The sequence below is a fragment of the Trypanosoma cruzi genome, genomic scaffold (assembly GCF_000209065.1).
Source record: "Trypanosoma cruzi strain CL Brener 1047053516539 genomic scaffold, whole genome shotgun sequence".
Classification (NCBI taxonomy): Eukaryota; Euglenozoa; class Kinetoplastea; order Trypanosomatida; family Trypanosomatidae; genus Trypanosoma; species Trypanosoma cruzi.
The window spans coordinates 122,895-124,205 of NW_001849474.1; the positions used below are offsets into that span (position 1 = coordinate 122,895).

At 49.3% G+C, this 1,311-nt stretch overlaps 2 protein-coding genes across 2 annotated transcripts, besides 2 other annotated features; both read left to right on the forward strand.

Moving 5' to 3' along the window:
* On the forward strand, window positions 1-371 carry Tc00.1047053404073.10 (hypothetical protein, conserved; the record flags this gene model as incomplete). The annotated part of the gene is made up of 1 exon (XM_797159.1): window positions 1-371. A coding segment is annotated over one exon (371 nt), but the record flags the coding sequence as incomplete, so codon positions are not given.
* Window positions 1-1,311: a sequence feature (heterozygous, non-Esmeraldo-like haplotype).
* Window positions 594-622: a sequence feature (AT_rich).
* On the forward strand, window positions 776-1,311 carry Tc00.1047053404073.20 (actin, putative; the record flags this gene model as incomplete). Its single annotated transcript, XM_797160.1, has 1 exon — window positions 776-1,311. A coding segment is annotated over one exon (536 nt), but the record flags the coding sequence as incomplete, so codon positions are not given.

The following is a 1,311-nucleotide window of genomic DNA, read 5'->3' on the forward strand; positions in this document are numbered from 1 at the left end:
TCGAGGAGTTTGTTGCCTTCTTTTCCGCCGTCAGTCCGGAGTTCCCGCTGGATGAGCAATTTGAGTTGTACATGCTGCGTGAGTGGGATGCAGACGCCCCAGCGAGGCCAACGATGAATGAAACGCAACGCGAGTGGGACTCGAATGGGGACCCTCTCGCCATCTCAAAGTCAATGTTTGTTCAGGATGCACTAAACACGGCGTTGGGCATGTCGGCGAAGAGTTATAACTTCTCACACATGCAGCGCTCTCACCCGCACGTGGAGCCGCTGCCACCGCTGGAGCGGGACTACATGAGTGTCATGAAGCGGGATTTCTGTTACTTTCCAAAGGACAAGATTCTTACGGCAAACACGCTGTGCTACCGATAGTGTGGCAGGGGTATATTTTGTTGTTGTTGTTGCTTTCTGGCCTGAAATGACGGAAGAAACATGAGGAGTGGAGAACAGCATCAAACTTAAGCAAGACAGAATGAAAAAAAATGTATTATATGAAATGTCATGGAGAAATGTGGAATTCTGGAGAAGAGGAAGAAGAAAAAAAGGAAGGGAAATATGAAGTTGTGCATATGCATGTATGAGCGTGTATGGACGTAAATATATATTTCTTTTTTTTTTTTTTTGTATGTGTCTGGGGGAGAAGGGGGGATAGGAATCATCCAGCAGCACAGCAATTTCGGGTGGTTCATCGGCGCTGTACGTGAAAAATAATTGAATACACACAAAGAGATACTTATAGTGACATTATCTCCCTTTTGTTGTTTTTATCAAAGGAGATGCAGATTGCGGAGGGAACCGCGAAAATACTTTCAAATATTCCTCTCCCCGATGAAGTTGCTGTGGTGCATCGCCAGGCAGCCATTGTGGACATTGGGAGCTACACCACACGGATTGGATTTGCCGGAGATGACAAACCCCGCGTTGACGAGCCCACATGTGTCGTGAAAGGCACCGGAAAAGAGTCCTCTTCACTTTGCCTTAAGAAGGCTTATAACTGTCGTGCGACGACGGAGGTCTCCCGCGTCATAGAGAATGGCGAGGTGGACTGGGAAGCCATGGAGCAGCTGCTTTCTTACCTGGATGAGCTGCTGCAGCTGAACTCCAAGGAGGTGCAAACCCCGCTGCTACTGACCGAGAAGGTGCTTGTTCCCCGCACGCAAAGGCAGAAACTGGCGGAAATTCTCATGGAAAAACACGGGGTGACAGCCGTTCATTTTGCCCAGAGTCCTGTACTTGCGCTGTACGCCGCCGGTATCAGCTCCGGCACGTCTGTAGAGATGGGCTACAACGCATGCCATGTCGTCCCTGTCTT